Below are 21861 nucleotides of genomic sequence, written 5' to 3' on the forward strand. Positions count from 1 at the left end.
TACTTTATGGAACTGACAGAGCTCAATGAATCAAGCTGATCTGTGTTGAGGAGTATTGATATGGTTGCATTTACCAGTCATGTTATAAAATATATATATTTGCTGAAATCATACCCCTCAAGAAAGCAACCTTTAATACAGGCAGATGGAGGACACACAAAATATTAAATACTTAAGAGAAAAACTTAAATAAATACTTGTTCTGAATCACTTTAAGCTAAGATTCCATATACGCAGTAAGCCGTAGTGGCATGCCTTATGGATTATCCGGCAAAAATGAAAAAGCATGTAAATTGATTAAAAAATGATTAAAATGCAGATCTCGATGATCCAATTTGTGCACATTACTACATGATGATCTGACAAGGTTTTTCTTTTACTGTTATTCTGTGGAATTTTGACCCACCATAAATCAATTCTTAACATTTGGCTAATATGTACTTGATTATGGCTATATAGAATGAATTTTAACAAAATATTTCCAAGCTTGAAATAGATTTATATAATATCATTTATCACAAATATCAATGGAAATGAAAGAAAAACAGACTAGATAGAATGAAAAGGACAAAAATAGAAGGAAAGACCAAATTAAATGGAAATTAATAACAGTTCTAAAAAATAGACAACTGAACTGAGGGATTTTGGAGGCATTTAGAATAGTTAAAAATAAAAAATCACATTGGAACCTTCCTTGATGATAGAAGAAATAATTTGATACCATTTTAATGCTGAAAAGTAGCCTACTATGAAATGCTGAACAAATTAGAAAATATTTCATAAGGTAACCTTCCCTCAAAGTCTTCTTTTTCTAATATTAAACATTATTGCCATGTCATGAATTGAAAGACAATGAATTGAGTCAACTGGATGCCAAGTCATGTCTAACAAACTGAGCCTGTTTTATTTCAGTTACATTACTATATTAGATTTATTTCACCAAAGTCAATTGTTCAAGCTTACGTTTTGTCAATCAGTTTTTTTAGTCTGGCAGATATTTTAATCTATTAGTTTCTAGCAATATAAGGAAAGTCAATAGACATCTGAACCTATATTTCTGTTCTATTTTTATCTACATCCAGGCTACATTTAATCTTTATAGATTTGATGGAAATTTATTCCTGGTGAAATATGATGAAAGTTATAAAACAGTTTTAAATTCTGTCTGTTTTTATGTCTCAGACTCAGTTTGTCTTTTTTATTATCAATGTTGTCAATTTTCCAGTTAAATCTGATTTGATTTGTTATTTGTGGTTAGACCTCCTGTATTGGTTATTATGTAATAGTTAGAATACAGAGGATTTCAAACTGGGGGTAATTTGGAATTTTGGGATCTAATGAGGTGCATTGTAGCCTAGCATAAATTTTTTAGACAATTATAATTCAAGCTGATCTATTCAGTCAGGCTATATTCTCTGATAATGCAGAGAAAAACTAAGAAAAAATCATGAAATAGTAAAGAGTTATAGTAGGTAGGGGTTAATGTAATGGATCAATGATTCTAAAAGGGGTAATCGAAATTATGTAAAATATTTTGTGGTAAAGAAATGGCAGATCAAAATTACTGAGAACCTAACCCTAGCTGTCAGTCATATAAGGCCACAGAATTTCTTAATGAAATTAATTTTCACTCATTAGACAATGTAGCAAGTGCTGATTAGATGAAAATGTGGGCTAGGTTCTAAGCTCTTTAGACATGTAACTAGACTTCACAATTTATTACTATAGCCTACAAACATAGATAACTAATCTAGACAGGGTGTATCTAATCAAGGCATATATAACAGAAGTAAGCTTAACTCGAGGCATATATAATAGAAGTAAGCTTAACTCAAGGCATATATAACAGAAGTAAGCTTAACTCGAGGCATATATAATAGAAGTAAGCTTAACTCGAGGCATATATAATAGAAGTAAGCTTAACTCGAGGCATATATAATAGAAATAAGCTTAACTCAAGGAAGTAAGCTTAACTCGAGGCATATATAATAGAAATAAGCTTAACTCGAGGCATATATAATAGAAATAAGCTTAACTCAAGGCATATATAATAGAAGTAAGCTTTACTCAAGGCATATATAATAGAAGTAAGCTTTACTCAAGGCATATATAATAGAAGTAAGCTTTACTCAAGGCATATATAATAGAAGTAAGCTTAACTCGAGGCATATATAATAGAAGTAAGCTTAACTTGAGGCATATATAATAGAAGTAAGCTTAACTCGAGGCATGTATAATAGAAATAAGCTTAACCCGAGGCATATATAATAGAAATAAGCTTAACTCAAGGCATATATAATAGAAGTAAGCTTTACTCAAGGCATATATAATAGAAATAAGCTTTACTCAAGGCATATATAATAGAAGTAAGCTTAACTCCAGGCATATATAACAGAAGTAAGCTTAACTCAAGGCATATATAATAGAAACAAGCTTTACTCAAGGCATATATAATAGAATTAAGCTTAACTCCAGGCATATATAATAGAAATAATAGAAGTAAGCTTAACTCGAGGCATATATAACAGAAGTAAGCTTAACTCAAGGCATATATAATAGAAGTAAGCTTAACTCAAGGCATATATAATAGAAATAAGCTTAACTCAAGGCATATATAATAGAAATAAGCTTAACTCAAGGCATATATAATAGAAATAAGCTTAACTCAAGGCATATATAATAGAAGTAAGCTTAACTCCAGGCATATATAACAGAAGTAAGCTTAACTCAAGGCATATATAATACAAATAAGCTTAACTCAAGGCATATATAATAGAAGTAAGCTTAACTCAAGGCATATATAATAGAAGTAAGCTTAACTCGAGGCATATATAATACAAATAAGCTTAACTCAAGGCATATATAATAGAAGTAAGCTTAACTCAAGGCATATATAATAGAAGTAAGCTTAACTCGAGGCATATATAATAGAAGTAAGCTTAACTCGAGGCATATATAATACAAATAAGCTTAACTCGAGGCATATATAATAGAAGTAAGCTTAACTCAAGGCATATATAATAGAAGTAAGCTTAACTCGAGGCATATATAATACAAATAAGCTTAACTCGAGGCATATATAATAGAAGTAAGCTTAACTCGAAACATATATAATAGAAGTAAGCTTAACGCGAGGCATATATAATAGAAGTAAGCTTAATGTTTTTATGTCCTACTAGTTTTATTTAATTTAACTAGTAAAGGTAGACAAAGTCAAGAAATTTTACTAGTATATCAGTATCAGTAACTCTTGAATCATTTTCCAAATGATCTATACCATGTAGAACCTGTACCACACATGACTTCTGTGTATTATCCAACTCATATTGGAAGTTGAATCAATTTTCTCAATAGAAAAATAAATCCTCAACTTTAGCTGGAAGAAGTTCAGGAATATCTGAAAACAATGGCTGAGGAATAGGAGATGACATCAAAATCCAAAAGTTGTGGCATAAAGTAGCAATAAAAAACATTTTATACCAAAATATTATTTTTTGTTTTTAATGAGATGCCTGTATTTGTCAGTAGTCAAGAGTTAATGCCCTTGCTACTCTCAACCCAAGATTTTTTTTGTTAAATTTCTTTGGTATTTGGATAACATGAAAAAGTATCATGGGTTTTTGAAGAACTTGACAATCTATTATTTATTTATCTGTTTCTTACAGGAGTTTGTGTTTGAAAGTTATGCCAGTTCAGTGTTTGCTGCTGTACGAAGGGCTGTTAATTTAAGTGAAGATAATTATCTCAATTCTGTAGCTCCGCCCCAATCACCTTATTTAGAATTTATCAGCAATTCAAAAAGTGGACAAGATTTTTATTTAACGTAAGTATATGGTTTATTATTTTTCTGTCATGTAACTGATAAGAAAGCAGTTTTGCTATATCTATTTGTAAATTGCTACATACACTTAAAGTTATAGAAAACTCTTGAGGTTCTAACATAGTAGAAAGAGGGCTTGAATAAGTGGAAATATTGTATAGTTTCAGACGACAATTTGAGGAAATTAGTGCCTTTTTTAGCCTTATACCTTATAGATTGGAGTTTTCCAAAATATTTTATGCTTCCCATCCTAATAAATATAGAATTCTTGTTTATGGACATATACTTTATATCTTACAATATATTCATTTTGAACATTAATTGAGCACCATTAACTATGCAGAAAACCAACATGCCATGACAGCTTCCAGTCAAAACATTTTTATTAACATTGATATAACTGAGCTGAGCTAGACAATACAAATTACCATATAAATAACATGAAGTTGATATATTTAAATTAGATGTTGATGTGAACCCAGATGTTACCATAGTTAAATAGTATAACATTATCTTGTCCATTTATCACAACCTATTTTATTTAAATCATCTAAAATCAGCAATGTTTTAAATATATTTAGATAGAATAATATAGTATTTTCACTGTTAATATAGTGCTCTATACATCAATATATCAACCCTGTTGTTGATTGTACCCTGATTTTCTTATGGGTTACTGCCAAACTATTATTCAGAGTTATTGCCTTGAACATATTTCTGTAGAAATAACATTGGTAAAAGTGAAGTAGATAAAAAAATTATTGAGACTTTCCAGGGGTTAGATAATGTATTGATTAACAATAACTGCCAGTGGCATATTGAATGTATAATTCAATTCAATTGATATAAATGAAATGAATTGAATGGAGTTTTACTTCCTACTTTTCTGTCAATAGATATAAGAAAGAACAACATTATTTAAGTGAGAGCATGCTAAGAGTTATTGCCCTTGACATATTATTTGTATATTGTAGGAATGATATGCAGTATATATTTAAAACTGATAAGAAATATTGTATAGATTATTTTATATCTATTATAGGGTAAGAATTTTCTCTTTTCAATCTATTTCCATCTCAAGTCCAACATTTTCAGCTGAATTTGAGCAATAAGTACAATGTAGCAAGCAAATTAGGGATTGCTCACCATTCTCAATATGTTCAATAGTCCAATTAGATAAACACTTGAACCAATGTAAATGAACAAGACTGTTTGATTCTTGCAAACTATGAATTTTGAATTTATTTTCTATTTTAGAGATTATTTAAACCATTTTTTAACGTACCCACACTCTCTGATAGTGAAATTTCTAGGTTTATATTCTATCAATATACCAGGAGATCAGAAGGTTCGTCTATTTATTTTTGATAACTTATTCTTACAAGTAGAGATTAGAGGGTTGCTAATTACAAGCAACTACCTGTAGTCACCATTCAACATGCTGAACAAGTCGAGTCAATCAGAGGCTAAGTTTGGAAGTAAGACTAATGATGAATTTAGAAAAAAACAATTGTTTACTCTTTTAATGGAATGGCTAATATAATTACTTTCACAGCCCATTATTCATATATTTATAATCAGTATGAACGATGTTGGTATACATCTTATTATAATGAACAGGGACGTAAATCTTGACCCTTACAATTCTCTCTCTCACTTGAGGTTCCTGTGCTTGTGCTTTCGTAACATTACTTAACAGAAATGTAACAACCTAAAATTCCTAAAAATTCCCTTCTCCCTTCACTATCAAATTCAGTCTAATGGAGACAGCAAGATGTCAAATTACAGCAACTCTCTTATTATTTTATTTCAGAAATATTTTTTAGTGATGCAGAGTATATTTTATCCAAGTCATCGTATTGAAGAACGGTACGATGTTAAAGGATGTTTAGCTGGGCGTTATCAGAAGCCACGCCCACCTGGTAGTACCGTAGTAACTGTTTATAAAGATCAAAACTTCGTAGATCAATCCCTTGATTTAGGTGAGTAGTAAGTCAATGTGACACCCTAAAAATTCCTTTCATGTTGTTCAAGTCTCCCGACTTTGCACCCAATCTCCAGATTTTTCAAGGCAAATTCTCTAGATTTTTTTTCCTGACCTGTACACATGATGTGTTCAACATCAATATTCTGTTTTTCAAAAAATAATATGATTCAATTTAACAGTTTTACAATACTTTATTGATGAACTGTTGTCTTCAAAGGCCAGATCCCTTGAGGCAAATATCGCTGTTTGGGCAAAATTTCTCTCATTGCACACTGTATAATGCCTGATTTATCACCATTTGGTAAAATAATTATTCTTCCAGATGGTGTTAATGTCCATTTTACATTGCCTGACTAATAGTTATAATTGTAGTGGCTCAGCCACCATAGGGACTGGTTTAACCACGTCCATGGACCCCAACCATCTAGTTGCACAACAATCAACTGTTATATAATCTTTCAAATTATAGGAACTCAGGGTGAATGGTTTATAGAGCAGCTAAAAGCTGATACATTATTTATGAAAGAACTGGGTGTTCAAGACTACAGTTTATTAATTGGTAGACAGATTCGTCATGTTGATGAACAGAAAGAGACATTTCCAAATTTAATCGAACGTTTGCAAAAGTAAGAATGTTTTTAATGTACAAATCTTGCACACCTTGTGCTGAGTTCAAACCTTATAATTGTTCTTACTATTAATATTGATATCGTGAATTTAAATATACCATTAATATTGATATCATGGATTTAAATATACCATTAATATTGATATCGTGAATTTAAATATACCATTAATATTGATATCATGAATTTAAATATACCATTAATATTGATATCATGATTTTAAATATACCATTAATATTGATATCATGAATTTAAATATACCATTAATATTGATATCATGAATTTAAATATACCATTAATATTGATATCTTGAATTTAAATATACCATTAATATTGATATCTTGAATTTAAATATACCATTAATATTGATAACATGAATTTAAATATACCATTAATATTGATATTATGAATTTAAATATACCATTAATATTGATATTATGAATTTAAATATACCATTAATATTGATATCATGAATATAAATATCAGACATATGATAAGATAATGTGCTAAGTAAATATAACTAAAATCAATCTTAGTTTATTATTGTTGAATTGTTTCCATGTAAAAAGGACCGGCAATTTTCTTAGTAAAGAGAAAGAAATTATGGTTTTTTTTTCAAATTTCAGATCACATATCCTCTCACAATCTCCTACCCATAATTCCACAGACAATGACGATACAGCAGATAGTCCAGATCAACCAGATGGAAAACAACCTGAGGGAAAATACACTGGCAAAATTGGAAAGATCACTTTTCCTAAATCACTGGTTGATAAAAGCTACCTAGACGAGATTAATATGTCCAATAGAAGACTCTTACCTAATTGTAAAAATGCATTACATATTATAGACGGACCTGAATATCGTTATTTTCTCGGCATCATAGACTTTTTTACCCTGTACGAATATCGTCAAAGAGCTGGACGTGTAATTAAAAGTATCAAATTGTGCTGTGGAGATCATTCCACCATTCCTCCAGGCCCTTACGCTGATAGATTTCTACGATTTATTACAGAACGAGTGAAATAGATGGATTTTTTGATACCAATAATTTATTAATCAAATTACCAAATAATCTTTTTATACTGTGTTTAGAAAGTCTGGTTCTTGAATAAGTTTTCTTTCAGTATAAATACAGTCAAACTGTAAATCCATGAAAGATTATTTTGTCAATGACCAGCTGGTAGAAAATATCCTTGAAGTAGTTGTTATATGAATATGCTGACTTGCATAATAAACAATCAAAAAATAAATCTCATCTGAAAAATATTGCCTATTAATCTGGAAAGGATTTTTTTTTAAGAATTTTAGAGAAATTTAGATTTTGATTCAAAGTGTAAGTAACAAAAGGATTTTTCTCAATATCTGTTTGACTATGTGCTTGTATCAAGATTCTCTTTTAATGGTAGATCTGAAGTACCTCCTATTTAATTTGTGTTCAAGATTGTTTTGAACTTTAAACTTTGACCTCTTGCAAGGATTTTGTCCAATGAAATACAGCTCTAGACATCATTATTTCAATCTCAATTTCTATTAATTTAATTTTTTTGAATTTTTTCTGTGACCTCAAAAACTTTATGTAAGTTAATGAAATATTGATCTTTTAATTTATGACAATTTTAATTACATTTTATTCATTTTAGTTATTGTTTTTCTTCATGTTATTAAGTTTTAAGTGCTATGATATTGTTATTTTGCATTTCTGGGAGGTTATTATGACTTATATCCCAAATATCAATCATGACATATTAATATGATAGAAATCAAACCTTCATATTAACTTGTTTTTATTCTTAAATGGGAAATGAAATGAAATGAAATGAAATGGAGTCTTACGTCCTTTATGGGTAATGAAATGAAATGAAAACAGTTTTACGTACTAAATGGGAAATGAAATGAAATGAAAAGAGTTTTACGTCCTTGATGGCAAATGAAATGAAATGAAAAGAGTTTTACGTCCTTCATGGGAAATGAAATGAAAAGAGGTTTACGTCCTTGGTGGGAAATGAAAAGAGTTTTACGTCCTTGGTGGGAAATGAAATGAGATGAATAGAGTTCTACGTCCTTCATGGGAGTATATACCAACTTCAAAATAATAAGAATTGTAAAAAGAATATTTTTAGAACACAGATTATCAATTTCAGTTAAAATTCTTAAATCAATTCCTAATTATCATCAACAGAAAGGGTAATACTTGTTTTATGAACTGAATTTGCAGTTATAATTCTGCTTTTAGATAATTATATCTATTAATAGTTATCATATATATATATATTTCAAGTATACCAAGTACATCTTATATCCAACATTTAATTTTGGGTTCTGTTTTGCTAAAGATACAGTCAAGTTGAATTAAGGACTAGACCTAGTCTTGGAAGAATATATAAACCTTATTCAGTAGTAGTTATTTTATATCATAGTATTTTTCCTAAATGGTTTAAAGGGGTTCTCTAGCCTCTATATGTGCATCAGGGGACTTTCTGTTTTTTTATTTGCACACAGTAATGCACATTCTTGTCATATTTTCAAGAAACAACCAGAGAATTACCAAGGCTAGGACAATTGTTTTGAATTCGATAGATATATATTTTCAACTTCCTTCCAATTATTTATTAATTTTATCCAGTCGATATTATATTTATTTAATTGCAAATGTTTTGTTTTCATAACTGTATTTATTTTACTGAAAACTCTTTTTATTATTTTGTTAATGTAGCATGCTGTTTTAGTATTATATGTGAGTTTAGAAATGTACTCATTTCTGTCTTAAAATATAGAGAACCATCAGATCGAATATTATACATTGTTATTGAACTTACTGATGCGAAAACAGTACCACAATTGAATTCTATCTTTGTAGTCTATAACCTTCTGTTTCTAAAATGGAACATCAGTGAAATATCTATGAATCATTAATGAAGGGGCTGAATCGGACCAAAGAATTGTCTAGGAGTGCTCACAGTACCAGGCAATTAAGAACGCAATGATAAGATATTTGAAAGTGGAGTTTGGGAAGAGGGGAATTTCGAGGTAAAGCGAAGGCCGTCTTTTTCTGAGGGAGCTATACCCCCACCCCAGTTCCGTATTTATAACATTAATTGATATTCTGGTGATGAAAAGATATACTTTTGACCTCTTTTAGTTTTATTAGAGCTGTTTATATTTATGTTATTATTTTGCTTTTTTTGTATCTCAAAACTATAAAATGTGACAATTATTATAGCCTCCTCTAGTTGTGTGCCAAATGATCTGTTTCATATTCTCTATTGTATTTATAATATACTGTATAATTTATAATATGGTATTGACTTCTCTTCCCTACCACCAGCCTGGAGTGAGTTTTAAAGACGTTCCCAAGCAATTGTTGTTTTGTACTGAACTGCTGGTGATATATCAATAGTTACTATAGAATGTAAGACGGAACTGTTTTAAAACGGTTTTATGAAAACATACAACTGAACTTGAGAAGTTTTTGAGACAATTTTAAATTTAATTATTATTTAGGATGGAATAATTTATTTAAACTTTTCAGTCTACTGTTCGTAAATTACATGAAATTTTGATGATTTCTTGACACTTATCCCACCCCATGTGTTAACATTAGATCTTCTATTGGATGGAAAGGTTTTCGTTCCTTTTTCAAAATCATTGATTTCATAATATTGACGTCACCAAAAATTCAACCCAACCGATATTTTTATTTCCTATTAAGATCTTCGCATTTAACAATATTAGGCGTGGGCCTTGCCTCCTGACCCCCTGACCCCCCTGTAGCTACGGGCCTGCCTCGTGTTAGTAATTCTGATGAAACACAGACAATACAAAACTATTACATAATCTCCAATGGCTTTATTTAAGAAAATATCGCAAATATTATAATAAAAAATACTGATTGAAATCATCCAAAATAAACATAATAAAATAGAGCTATACCCAGTAAAAATATGGTGGCTAGATTGGAGCCCCATTTCCATGTTAAAGTTTGGCTGATCGAGATCATATCGTGATGGACTACGGTATGGCTCATCAACCCTGCCTTGGACTCTTCATCTATACCACAGACCCAGTTTAACATTCTTCTTGGTATACTCACTGACGCTGAAATATAAACAACATGCCCTAATGCAATAAAATTGACTAGAGTTCATCTCATTGAACTAGTGGGCTAGACCGAAACATCTACTTCTATTCAAGCTTCTGAATGCTATTTTGATCCTATTCCAGTCATCAACTGTCATAATAACTATCAGAGGCTGGAATAGATGCAGATGTTTCGATCTGACTGTGGACAGGTGCTTGGATGTAATATCCTCATCATAGCAACTTCATTGAAGATAGAGATGAATTCCATTTTTTCAATATTTAATCGAGTGACAAAGTAGGTATGCGAACCCACTGAACAGAAGTCAAGATGAAGAAAATAACACAATGACACCATCCGAACACCTATTTAGAGAAGTCATATCACCAAACATATTACTACCAACATCAATATTAACAACCACGGTGTTGTTACGGACAAGATGTTTTATTTTGGGAGGCACAAACCATTTGGATTACAAACAAACTATTGTACTATTTGCGATCGTGGACACATTGATAACCAGTATTGAACAACCATAACATCTTCAAAATTTCGCGCAATATGGTAAAGTTTAATCCAAGACTATATCATAAGCAGCAAAATTAAGTCTGGCTACGGGCCTGGTAAGTAGTAGCCACCCACCTTTATCAGCAGATCTATGTTTCTCTTCAGATTCTGAGCACCGAGTTTGCTGTTCGTCCTCGGCATTTTTATGTTCGTGATGATCGTGCATTAAATGTTTAGCCACATCTTTGATATGGGAGAAATGTTGGAGTTCGACTGGTTCCGGATCGTCCTCAAATACCTCGTCCTGTCCACCATTATTATTGCCATTCTGTTTATTTTCTGGATCAGTTGGTAAAGACGCCGTTGATTCTACCCCTCTCATCCATTTATCTATATTCAAACATTTCTCTTTGCTATGTCTCGTCCACCACGTTAAACGTTGCAGCTGAATTTATAGAAATAACAATACTCATTACTTTGCATTGGCCAGAATAAAATCTAAGACACCAAATTGTCACATTCTGCCTAAGGAGACAAACTTGATGTATAAGATGAAGACAACTTTGAAATAAAAATAAACTGATAAGGACGGAATGGGGTGTAATTTTCTATTTCTTTGCACCTCGAATGCAACTTGAACGTTTAGAAAACAAAAAAAAATTGCATGAGCTTTCAGAGACTATTGTTTTTCCTCCATAGCCCAGAAGGTGCAAAAAAGTAGGACGTAAAACTCAATTCATTTCATTTTTATACTTGTGACAACTCATGAACACCCTTTGGTAACATCAGATGCTAAGCTACGAGTTGTTATCTCAACAACATTCTCTGAATAGGGTTAATAAACCTGGTAGTTTTGTCGTGTGAAATTTTGATGTATGGTTTTGGTCTCATGTCGACATGATAGTTTCGACATCCCTGTCTTTTATAAACCACAAAATCTTGCTCATACTTACACATCGTTTATCAATAGGTTTAGTAATGAGACTGATGACTATAGCGCAGATAGAGGTTAATATGAACAGAAAGGCTGAGAAATACAGGTAATGAAAATTTTTGATTATGGACGGGGTGTGGTCTATTTCATCACTATCACAGGCCGGTACTCGATACGAATATTCCACTATAAATCTGATCAATCCTGTACCCATACCGATTAGTGTGGCGTAAAATGCTCCCTGAAAAATAAAACCCAATATGGAATTGCCATTGTGATACAACTGTGCTCTAAGAGCTGGTAGTAACTTGGCTTGCATCTTTTCTTTCATACTATGTCTACACCTTATTGGCCAATCTGTCTTAGGGGGTTAGTGCAATTGATTATCAAGTTGTATGCAACGTTTCGACGTACTTCTCCTGTTATCCTCCGCTACACGAAGCTGTGTCTATGTATCGCACTTAAATTGCCCTTAAAAGGCTTTGAATATTTTATGTCGCAATGCATTTGACGTATCTGTTTAAATTGCTTGATCGTATGCTGATTAACGTTTATGGTCGTCGTCTTTGTTGTTCGCAATATTAAAGGGAAATAACCCATACAATTTAAATGAACAGACTATGTGTATGTTAATGTTACTTCTAACACAGTACTCATTTTCTGAATTGCGGCTTATGAAGCTTCTCCTTGCCCGTGATAACTCCAAAGAGGTATGACAAGCAACTATGCCAAGCAACTATGACAAGGAACTTATGAGGTACCTGTTCATTCAGTCTAGGCCAGAATATTCCGAGTAAAAATACAGCACATATAGGAGGCTGTAAGAAGCTGGACACCTCTTGGATATAAACATACAGATCTGATCCCTGGCTAGCTTTTAACACTGGTATCCATATAACACTGATTACCACTAACACCACTACAAATACCCTGAAAAAATTGTAATGGTACAATCATGTTGTATCTAGACTGGCTAATGGAAAGGGTAACACAGCTTATTTCGGTGAACTGTCTTTAACTCTTAAGTCTAATGTCGAAAAAACAACCAGGAATTCAAATTTGAATGAAAAATGACACATCTCAAATACGTATTAGCAACATAAACGACGTTAGTATCAATACAATGTACATTGAGAAATATAGTTAAACCAAACATCAATGACAATTCACACAATGTTTTCCATTTTCTTCGATTGTCGCCAATAGAGCCAAACCAAGATAAAGACATGATAATATCTCAACTAGTATGATCTGCCGCTTATGAAAAACTGTTGGAATTTAAATTGTAGTTTTGGTCGTTCTCAGAATATCGCAGGTATTACGAAAGTTAAATATCTAGGAATATAAAGGTCCAGGTTGATATTGAAAATACTCCACCTGCCTACAATCATAATCTCCAGTTCGGAACATTTCCTTCTAACTTTGGTCCAAATATCCATTGCAAATATGGTGCTACTAGAGTTAAATATAGAAGTTAGAGAGGTCATTAGTGCTGATAACATTACTGCTAACATCATACCACGGGCACCTGCAAACAGAACGAGTGCATTGCCATTTAACTATTGATGACTGATATGCCTGCTATTCCCACAGGAAAAATACATTCTCCACATTTGTAATGATTATAGAAAGCTCCCAAATATTGCATATTATATAAAAGTTTAGATTTTTAGTAGCTCTGGTTTGTTGGTTGGTAGATGACAAGTTAAGGCCCTCTTCCAGCAGAAGCTGATATCACAGAAACTGTTCATTTCAGTACCGAAAGTTACCTCCAAATGATGATCCGGTCATGTCTTACTGAAACACCTGGAAGGTATAGATCTCGGACCTCCAGGTTAGTAAGCATTCACTGCCAACTCTCCAAGAAACGATTGAGCTTAAGGGAAGGTGGGATATGATTCTTCCAAATGGGGATACGTGGATAAACCTACCTGCTGGTAATAGATGTATAACTAACAATGGATAAGCTATATTACTACAACTTGAAGGACTTCCACAAACTTCCATACACGACTCGGCATCCGCACAACCAACTGAATCTGTAGATTAGAAATTATAATGAAAGTGTTAACTAAACCTGAAGACTTTAAATTACTTAGTAAACCTAATACAGCCGAACACGAGAGCTGTAACAGGTCCTTCAAGGTTCCTACAGATGGTTCGATTTCACAACTTAATAAATAATTACACTGATAAAACATTTAGAATGCTAATAGTTACAAAATAGTATGGACAATTAGCACCATTCCCGTCTGGAACATGATTGAAATAGGGCTAATCTCAAAGGGTCACAGTTCCACCCAACTGAGGCCTCTTTGCCTCACAGAAGCAACCTACTCCAATACTTGCGCCTTCATCGGTATACCTTACAGAAGCAACCTACTTGCACTTTCTTCGGTATACCTCACAGTGGCAACATACATGTACCTTCTTCTGTATACCTCACAGAGGCAACATACATGTACCTTCTCCGTTATGCCCTACAGTGGCAATCTACTTATGTCATGTACTGATCCACCTACCAGTAAACAGGATCCTAGCTATCATACCAGGAAATATCAATAAAAATAAACCAAATGACTTGATAAAACCACATAAAATTGCACCAGCTTTAGCATGGTCGTAATTTTTAGCTGCCAGAGTTCTCTGTACTATCACCTAAAAATGAAACATGGTATGGTCAAAAGGATGAGAAGCACACTAAGAACACTATAAATACCAATTACATAGTTTGAGGAACTGTGGCATCTTACCACTTTAACTACGCTCCACTGTAAATGATCACAATTTATTAAAAATCATTGTCACATAAATCTTTGACAATTATTCTCTTCTTGTCATCAAGTTTATTGTGTGTTTTTCTATTTCTATATTTTGATGATAATCAAACAAATTTTCATCTAACCGATCGGGTTCTTGTATCAAACCTAATGTAACACAGCAAAATAGGTGCAAATTAAATGGCGAATGTTGCTATCAATATGATCATTCATGTTTGAAAAGGAATTAAGGTACCTGACCTGATCAGAGCACCAATACCATATAGAATTAATGGTCACACCAAACAACCCAGGCCACGGGAGATCACCTGTACGAGGATCTCGTAGTAGATGCATGTAGTCGTCTCTGGGAGCTCCACATGTACCAGCTGTAGAGTTATTGATGGAGGTAGAATAGTTGGACGAGAAGTTTTCATGATTAAAGCTTGTATTAGCAATAGCTTGAGGATATTTCTCTACCATAGCATGGAAACCCCCTACCTCATTAAATCCTGAAAGATTGTCAAATTAAATCTTTACATCATATTTGTTCAGTGCTGGGTGTTACCTATGAATTATCCACCACCGCTTTGATGTATGAATAGAGTCATGTCATCTCAAATACGCTATGGAATCAATCATAATAAGCCTACGAGTTCCATAAATCACATATCCCTTGTCAACAGAATAGAAACTTACATAACACAAAATTATGATAGAAGAAAAATCAACATCTATAGTTTTTTTATATAAAGGCAAATTACTAGTACTTAAATACATGAGAATACATGACGTTATGTCACATAGACTCTTTGAACAAAGAGTAATTACCACATACAATACAGGGTTCTGTAGCACAGTTGGTTAGAGCGTTGGTTCTGTGCATTAAGTCTAACAAATGGTGATCGTGGGTTTAAGTCTCGGTCGGCGTGTGCAAGTCTGATGACCTTGAATAAGTCATCTTCACTCATAATTCCAGTCAACTCCGCTGTTAATGGGTACCGATGTCAAGATATTTGGCCAAGGACCCACTGATAGAAACAATCTTTAGTGGCTATCCTTGTAAAATTTAGTTGTTTCGCTTTTGATTTCTTTTCTCATCGGGTAGTAAATTGCTAGAATTGAAGTATTAGATATGAAGACAGTCTCGTGTGGTTAATGTGTATTCATTCAGTTTAGAAGCCAACACTTACCAATGACCATGAGGACAAAAGCACCAACTAACATAATAATAGTCTGAGCAAAGTCAGTCCAAATTACAGCAGTTAACCCACCTGCAATGACAAACAGCATGGAGTTTATACATAAAAAGTTTTTGTATCTGGAATGTCAAAACGAATTAAAATATTTAATAACGGTTGTTTTGCATCTTTACTAGAGAATGGAAATATTGCAGTTCGTGTCACACTGGTCTTCACTGATAATCTTATGAAACGGATTGAAATGATTAACTGAGATGCTCTATTATTGTATGAATGATGCAATGTACGTTCATAACAGAATCCTTGGATAGGGAAAGTTAGGGCTATAAAACTGTCTTTTGCAATTATAAGTATTCATATTTCTGAATTTCCAGCCACGATTTTAATGAATCTTATTCAAACTTTAAACGCTAAAATCCAAACTAAAGCAAGTAAACATTTCTACAGGCTGTTGGAGGAAGGGCTTTAAAAGAAACAGTGTCATACCAGTTATTGTAAAAAGAGCAGCTATACTGAGTAGAAGTAATAAGGCACCGTACATATCCCAACCTAGAGACTGTTCAATAAATATTACACCCGAATATAAATCAGCCTGCAATAAGATGACAGTTGATAAATATATATTTCATCTCAACAGAAAATATAATATAGGTATTTGAAAAATATTCAAAAAGAACAAAACCGTTACGAAGCCATCCCAAGTAAAGATACCCAGCATTCTTCCAACTGCCGAGACAATCAAACTATCACAACGTCTGCTTCTGCTGGCCGAAAACCCATCGATTGATAGGGTTCTAGACAGTCCCGCCCCCACGTACATGGATATAAGGTAGACATTCTCTTGGTGAAAAATATTCGGAAAATGTGAGTAAACGGTTGTCATGGATCATCCTAGATCTCGTGGATTGCACAAACAAGTTGCTGGATGTAGCTAAGTATAGGTTTCCTGTTGAGATTTATTGGCACTTCTGGATCCCCTTTGTTAAGCAATGCTATGGTCCTTAAAAATGTTCCAAGAAATAACTTACTGATATTTTGGTAAAGACATAGACTAATATAGCTAATACCGCTAGACAAACTTGCATTCTATCTCTACCAAATCTTCTATGTAGATATTCCGGCATGGTAAACACCTGCAAAATATTGACATTATCGATATGGTCGACTAACTCGCTTTTTATAAGCCTTGTATCTATTGTCTCCACAGTGTCTGGTAGCTGGTATCCACTTGCTATCAATAATGGTGTTCTCACTTTGAAGGTTTTCATTCAATTTGGAGCGTATAGGAAGGGGCATAGAATTCAATTACCGGTATGATCTTTTCTGGGAATACAAAGAATACTTACCCCGGAAGCAATATAAACGGGTAAAAATACATAACCCAATAGTAACACCACAAATATTGCCTGGAAATAAATAATTGTAACCATCAGAAAAAATGGATAATTTCAGAGATATCAATAGACATGTTCCCTTCGTAATAGTGCACGGCGTTTTGCTGTGAAAGCAATGGTTAGATGTGATAAACGTCGTACATCGTTGTTGATGATCGATGGGTGACAATTACTGATCTTTGTTGTTCACAAATGCATGATCTATTCACGATGAAATATAGATACAGTAATACGGACTAGAATAATAATGACTACTGCAAGGAATGCGTACATTGAGTTCATAATTACCAACACCAATGCCACCCGCGGCAGCAGAACCGGCTAATCCTACAAAATGTAGACTTCCAATATTACTGGCGTACAGAGATGCTCCAATCTGAAATATCAAAGATATACGATTAACAACGGTCCATTCGTCTCACGTTTCTATATATATATATATATATATATATATATATATATATATATATATATATATATATATATAACCCATAGTCACCATGTCAAATACCACCAAATACCATGTGGACTCTCTACAGGAAAGAAAACAAATTGGCTTGAGGTTGTTTTGAGGTTATTTGCACCATGCTGCAACTTCAAGTTCGAAATTGGTAATAATCGGTTGAACGGTGTCAGAGTTATTGCTCTTGACATAGTAAAAAAGCGCCAAATTGGATTGTAGTGGGCGTATGTTACCTTGCCTGGCAAGCTATCTTTAAAGTTTTTGGTAAACCCCCTACACCATCTACCAAACAATGTGTTGAAAGTTCCTTTTATTCTAATGTCAATTTGGAAAACTTTGTGTATTGGACAGTTGAAATACGAGCTTTGTGAGAACAAAACGAAATCAGACAAAATTACTCGACTGTACAGGTAAAAGTGGTTGTTTTAGACCAGGTAAATTGAACGGTTAAATAGAACACCTGGGATGTCAATCATTCCAGCTAATTATACTTGTCTAGATATACTTTACTATAGATTGTATTTAGTTTGAAAATATACCATGGTATTTAGAGTATACTGCACTAGTTGTCTTGTACTCGGTATAATCGTTTTAAATATTAGCTAGTGCACTACCCTTATAACTCCAGGCAGTGTTTCTGAGAGTTGGTCCAGTGTTGGTATTCAACCCCTATCACCAGCATCATGAACTCGCACTGATTACTTTGATCATCTGAGACATTCGTGTCCTAATATTCTACACTTTAGAGGAATGATTTATTAATGATCAGTCTGCAATGAGGGCAAAATCAATCGACAATTTTTTAGATCTTCATCCGTTCACAGTCATTTCATTAACATTTATCGGATGGCTTTTCTTGAAACTCTTCTGAAACAATGAAGGTTATTGCAGACTAAGCATATCAACAAAATTGAAAGTAGTATATAGTAATAAAATGTTACAGTATATCAGGTTCACTTCCCTCACTGATTCTCAGCCAGACTGAATGAATCTGTTTTTTTACGTCTATTGACGTGTGTATTTTATCTTTTGTAAACATCAATTGAAATGAATGAGTTAAACGCCCAGCTGTTATACACCTAGTCAACTGATAAATACACTTACAATATGAAATTGATAGTGAAATGAAATATGTAGTATTAAGACCGTTGATTTCGCTTACTTAGATAAACAAAGAACGTCTTGCAGTGTTCGGTGAGGAAAATTTTTTCCAGGGTAGCAGCACTAACCAACTGATTTGACGTGAAGAACTTTATTTGGTAATTTTATTCGTAGAACATTATTGGGTTGGGTATCTTTTTGAATTAAGTGAGAATGTTTTCAGTTATACGGCTTGAATCAGGTTATCGAACATCCATCGATGGATTCATTTGAGATTTATTTAATATCTGTATAACTTTCTGGCTATAGATACGTGTGAGTAATAGTAATACTTGCTTATTGTGATTCTCTACCAAGACAAAATGTATATTGAAGCGTCGGATTATGATATATATCAGATATATTTTTCATATCAATTCACTGTAATGTCCCCATGGTTGCATGTTAGACCGAAACATCTGCCCCTATTCCAGGCAGTACCAGTAGAGCCAATAACTTTCATTATCTATCAGGGGCTGGAATAGACGCAGATGTTTTGGACCAGACATGACCATGTCACCTTCTTGTACTGGACCTATTCTGACCCATGTAGTAAAATGTAGTTTATTGGTATAATATTATAATATATCATGACAAAGCTGTTATCTGATGTTTCACTGACCCGGCCTTGATACCAGCCAGGTATTTATAACCTTATCTTTCAAGAAAGTGGATTAGTGTTCTGTAATTATATTATGTGTTTTCCAAATCATATAAGACGGTCATTGTACTGTTTTTCTGAGGACAGGCTGTAATGCAGTCGATTAGATCTTTGAAATCGTTACGAGTCATCAATTGCTTGTCAAGTCGAACAAATGATGGTCGTTGATTCTTTTTTTCGGTGTGATATTCCAGTAACATGAACTCATGTCAATCCAGTGGTAAATGAGTACGGATAATCATGAATTCCCCCCAAAATGGCAAGAACAATTTTATTGGCTGTTAGTAAGCCGTTAGGTTTATGGGACAGCATATCTAAAGTTGGTCAAAACTTTGTAAGGGATGAGTGTGTTACAAAAATAATAATCTATACATAATTAATTTGTGTTTTTTTTATAATTTTATACATAAATTCTGTAAATGAATCACACCAGATCACTCTTGTTTCACGACAACCGTCACACCCGTGCCGGTTGCACGGAATACGCCTTTGTCAATTGTTAAACAATATCATATAAGTATATAATAAACATATTATGCAGAAACTCATTGGAATTTCATTAGCTTCTCCTGCAGACTCACTGTCTGATATTTGCACGAAGTTTAAACGGAGCAGGAGACATAGTTATTCCCGACAAGCCATCTGTATTCAGATCATCATTTTCATCAACTTTACTCAGTCGGTATCTCTGTATTATAGACGTAAAGAAGAGGAACAACTCCATTTTAGCCAGGATATCACCAGGACAGGATCTGGGACCAACTGAAAACGGCATGAAGGATGCAGGATGCTTGACAAGTTTGCCATCTTGATCTAAGAATCGATCTGGGTTGAATTTCAAAGGTTCTGTCCATACTTTGGGGTCTCGGTGGCATGCATATGTATGAGCGAACACCAAACTATCGGCTGGAACAAGGTACCCCTTCACCATGGTGTCTTTCAGTGGTGTATGTGGGACGGCAAAGGGGGCAATGCTTCCAAGTCTCTGAGCTTCCAGTAACGTTGCTTCAACGTACGGAAGCTTCTGACGATCTGACATGTCGATCTTCCGATTTTGTCCCACAATTTCGTCGATTTCTTTTTGACACTTTGACTGGACATCTAGGTTAAGGATCACGTAAAGAAACGCCCAGGTCAAGGAACTGGCAGTGGTGTCAGAACCCGCTATGAAAAAATCGACAATGGTCCTCTCCAAACCACCCTGATCACTCGGATTCTTACCGATCTGCGTGAACACAGCATCAATAAAATCACGAATGAATTCAGGACTGTATGTTTCTTCGTGTCCTTTGACCCTTTCATGGACGTGTTCCTTTATTCTTTGAATGCTTTTTTGGAGGACGGTAAATTTTTTGGATAGAATCGGTAGGAATCTCAGCGCAGAAAATTCGTGAATAGGTGAAAAAGATCCTTCACTCTGAAACGCCGATTCCATCACACCTACAATTTTCTTCATTTCTGGATCATTATATTCCCAGCGTGATCCGAACACAACGATACTGATAATATTAGTAGTAGCCTTTATTAGAATCTCTCCGATATCAAGCGGCTCGTTATTTTTAAACGTGTCCATGAGAAATTCTGCCTCTTCTTGTATCCGTTCTTCAATGGCCAATTTCCCGACTCCCAAATCCCGTAGGGTTTGTATGGCCATACGTCTATGTGATCTCCATTCCGAATCATTGGCCCATATCACACCTGCTCCATCCGTTATAGATTGTTTGACTCCCCATAACAATTCTGAAGGTCTCTTGCTTAAAATATCCTTCTGTTTAACAAACGCCTCGTCTACAGCGTCGACGTCATTGAGAACTATCATCAATTTGGATCCCAAATACAGCCTGAAAACTGGCCCATATTTCTCTTTCAGTTCACTGAAATAAAGATGTTTCTGTCGTCTATGTCGACCGAGGTCCAAAATGTTGCCGAGGATTGGTAAAAATGATGGACCTGGGGGAATTCCTGGTTTCTCCCGTGTACACATCCAATATCCCGTTATGGCAAATACAATCAGTCCGATTAATACTGATGTTAAGTCTATATAAGAATAAACGTGGTGCATGTTGTCCAACATTTTGTTATTGACTTGCAACGAACACTAATACAAGTAATGTATTATCTGTAACAGCTTATTAATTCATCCACAATGCTCAGTGTATTTATCATTACTTTCATCTGAATCTCAGTGTTATTCACGGTTCGTTTAAACGACGCCACAATCCACATTCATTGACCTCATTTAGTGGTATAAATATATGTGTATACATACAACTATTGCTAAGAC

At 33.7% G+C, this 21861-nt stretch overlaps 3 protein-coding genes across 3 annotated transcripts; 1 reads left to right on the top strand and 2 right to left on the bottom strand.

Annotated features, from left to right (window-relative positions):
• Positions 1-5648: 5648 nt before the first annotated feature.
• LOTGIDRAFT_125751 (hypothetical protein) lies at positions 5649-7462 on the top strand (the record flags this gene model as incomplete). The annotated part of the gene is made up of 3 exons (XM_009062435.1): positions 5649-5802; positions 6277-6383; positions 7154-7462. The coding sequence occupies 3 exons, from the start codon at positions 5649-5651 to the stop codon at positions 7460-7462; spliced, it is 570 nt and encodes a 189-aa protein (XP_009060683.1).
• A 4449-nt stretch (positions 7463-11911) lies between these two features.
• On the bottom strand, positions 11912-17689 carry LOTGIDRAFT_125668 (hypothetical protein; the record flags this gene model as incomplete). Its single annotated transcript, XM_009062436.1, has 11 exons — positions 11912-12199; positions 12720-12888; positions 13336-13486; positions 13890-13997; positions 14481-14616; positions 14979-15229; positions 15911-15991; positions 16406-16511; positions 16948-17052; positions 17266-17325; positions 17585-17689. Coding segments are annotated over 11 exons (1560 nt in total), but the record flags the coding sequence as incomplete, so codon positions are not given.
• Positions 17690-20154: 2465 nt separating this feature from the next.
• Positions 20155-21639, bottom strand: LOTGIDRAFT_125746 (hypothetical protein; the record flags this gene model as incomplete). The annotated part of the gene is made up of 1 exon (XM_009062437.1): positions 20155-21639. The coding sequence occupies one exon, from the start codon at positions 21637-21639 to the stop codon at positions 20155-20157; it is 1485 nt and encodes a 494-aa protein (XP_009060685.1).
• Positions 21640-21861: the final 222 nt, after the last annotated feature.

Source organism: Lottia gigantea (genome assembly GCF_000327385.1).
Source record: "Lottia gigantea unplaced genomic scaffold LOTGIsca_51, whole genome shotgun sequence".
Classification (NCBI taxonomy): domain Eukaryota; kingdom Metazoa; phylum Mollusca; class Gastropoda; family Lottiidae; genus Lottia; species Lottia gigantea.